Source organism: Haliaeetus leucocephalus, unplaced genomic scaffold (assembly GCF_000737465.1).
Source record: "Haliaeetus leucocephalus isolate CR32 unplaced genomic scaffold, Haliaeetus_leucocephalus-4.0 Scaffold556, whole genome shotgun sequence".
NCBI classification, from domain to species: domain Eukaryota; kingdom Metazoa; phylum Chordata; class Aves; order Accipitriformes; family Accipitridae; genus Haliaeetus; species Haliaeetus leucocephalus.
In genome coordinates, this window is record NW_010972992.1 from 1,136,476 (window position 1) to 1,137,743 (window position 1,268).

The following is a 1,268-nucleotide window of genomic DNA, read 5'->3' on the forward strand; positions in this document are numbered from 1 at the left end:
GTGGGAGGGGCTTGCACTGGGGGGAGCCCTGTGGTGGGAGGGGCTTGCACTTGGAGGTGGTGCTTGTACAGGGGCGTGGCCTGCTGTGGTGGGCGGGGCGTTGGGGCAAAACTCCCAGCAAAGGGGCGGAGCTAACAGCCAGCAGGGGCCATGCACACGGTGGACAGGGGAGCTGCACGGTGGGCGGGGCTTCCCCTTGAGGGCGGGGCTTGCACGAGGGGGGCGGGGCGTGCGATTAGGGGCGGGGCCTGGGCATGCGGCAGGGGCGTGTTCCTTTGCCGGTGCTGGGTACCGAGCATGCCGGGTGCTGCGTGTGCCGGGCACCGGGGGCCAAGCCTGCCGCGCAGGGTGTCGATCGTGAGCGAGGCCGGGCAGGGCACGCTGACCATCCGGGACGTGAAAGAAGCCGACCAAGGCGCCTACACCTGTGAAGCCATCAACACCCTCGGCATGGTCTTCGGCATCCCCGACAGCATCCTCACCGTCACCCGCCCTGGTGAGCGTCCCCCGCCCTCCGCTCCCCATCCAACCCCACCCCCACCACGGCACCGGCACCGGCACACACCATCTCCCGCAGGACCGTGCCCCGAGGGCCACTTCCAGGTGACGGGGACATCCCGCTGCCTGCCCTGCTTCTGCTTCGGTGTCACCACCGCCTGCCGTGCCACTGCTAGGCACCGCCACCGCCTCCGCCTCCGCTTCGACCGCCCCGACGACTTCAAGGGTGAGTTATGGGGACAAGGGACAGGGGACAAGGGACACGCCAGGGGCTGAGCATCTCCTTGCAGGCGTCAACGTGACGGTGCCGGCCGCACCATCCCCGCCGGTGCTTTCGGCCACCCAGCTCCACGTGGACGTGGGCGCTGAGGAATTCCAGCTCCTGGATCTGTCCCGCCGCTTCCTGGCCCTCGATGCCTTCTGGGCGCTGCCAGATGCCTTCCTTGGGGACAAGGTGACACTGGGGGTGGGGACAGGGCTGGGGACGCCGGCGGCACGGCTGCTGACAGCCCACTGATGCTGCCAGGTGGATGCCTACGGGGGAGCGCTGAGTTACGGGGTGCGGTACCGGCTGGGGCGGGGACCCCCTGAGCCCACCACCCACCCTGACGTGGTGCTGCGGGGCCACGGGCGGCAGCTGCGGGCACGCGCCGGAGCCACCCGGCCCGATGTCCTCAACCGGCGGCATGTGCCCTTCACCGAGGTGGGTGGGAGCCGGGTGGGGGATGGCAGTGGTGGGTGGGAGGGTGGTGGTGGTGGTGGTGGTGATG

The 1,268-nt window shown here is 70.3% G+C and overlaps 1 protein-coding gene across 1 annotated transcript in view; it reads left to right on the forward strand.

Moving 5' to 3' along the window:
* The window catches only part of HSPG2 (heparan sulfate proteoglycan 2), a 38,843-nt gene that overhangs the window by 9,524 nt on the left and 28,051 nt on the right, over positions 1-1,268 (forward strand). Inside the window, exons 10-13 of the mRNA XM_010577490.1 lie at positions 348-496; positions 578-724; positions 789-952; positions 1,025-1,201. Of these exons, the coding sequence (XP_010575792.1) occupies positions 348-496; positions 578-724; positions 789-952; positions 1,025-1,201 (637 nt within the window). The remainder of the gene's footprint in view (positions 1-347; positions 497-577; positions 725-788; positions 953-1,024; positions 1,202-1,268) is intronic.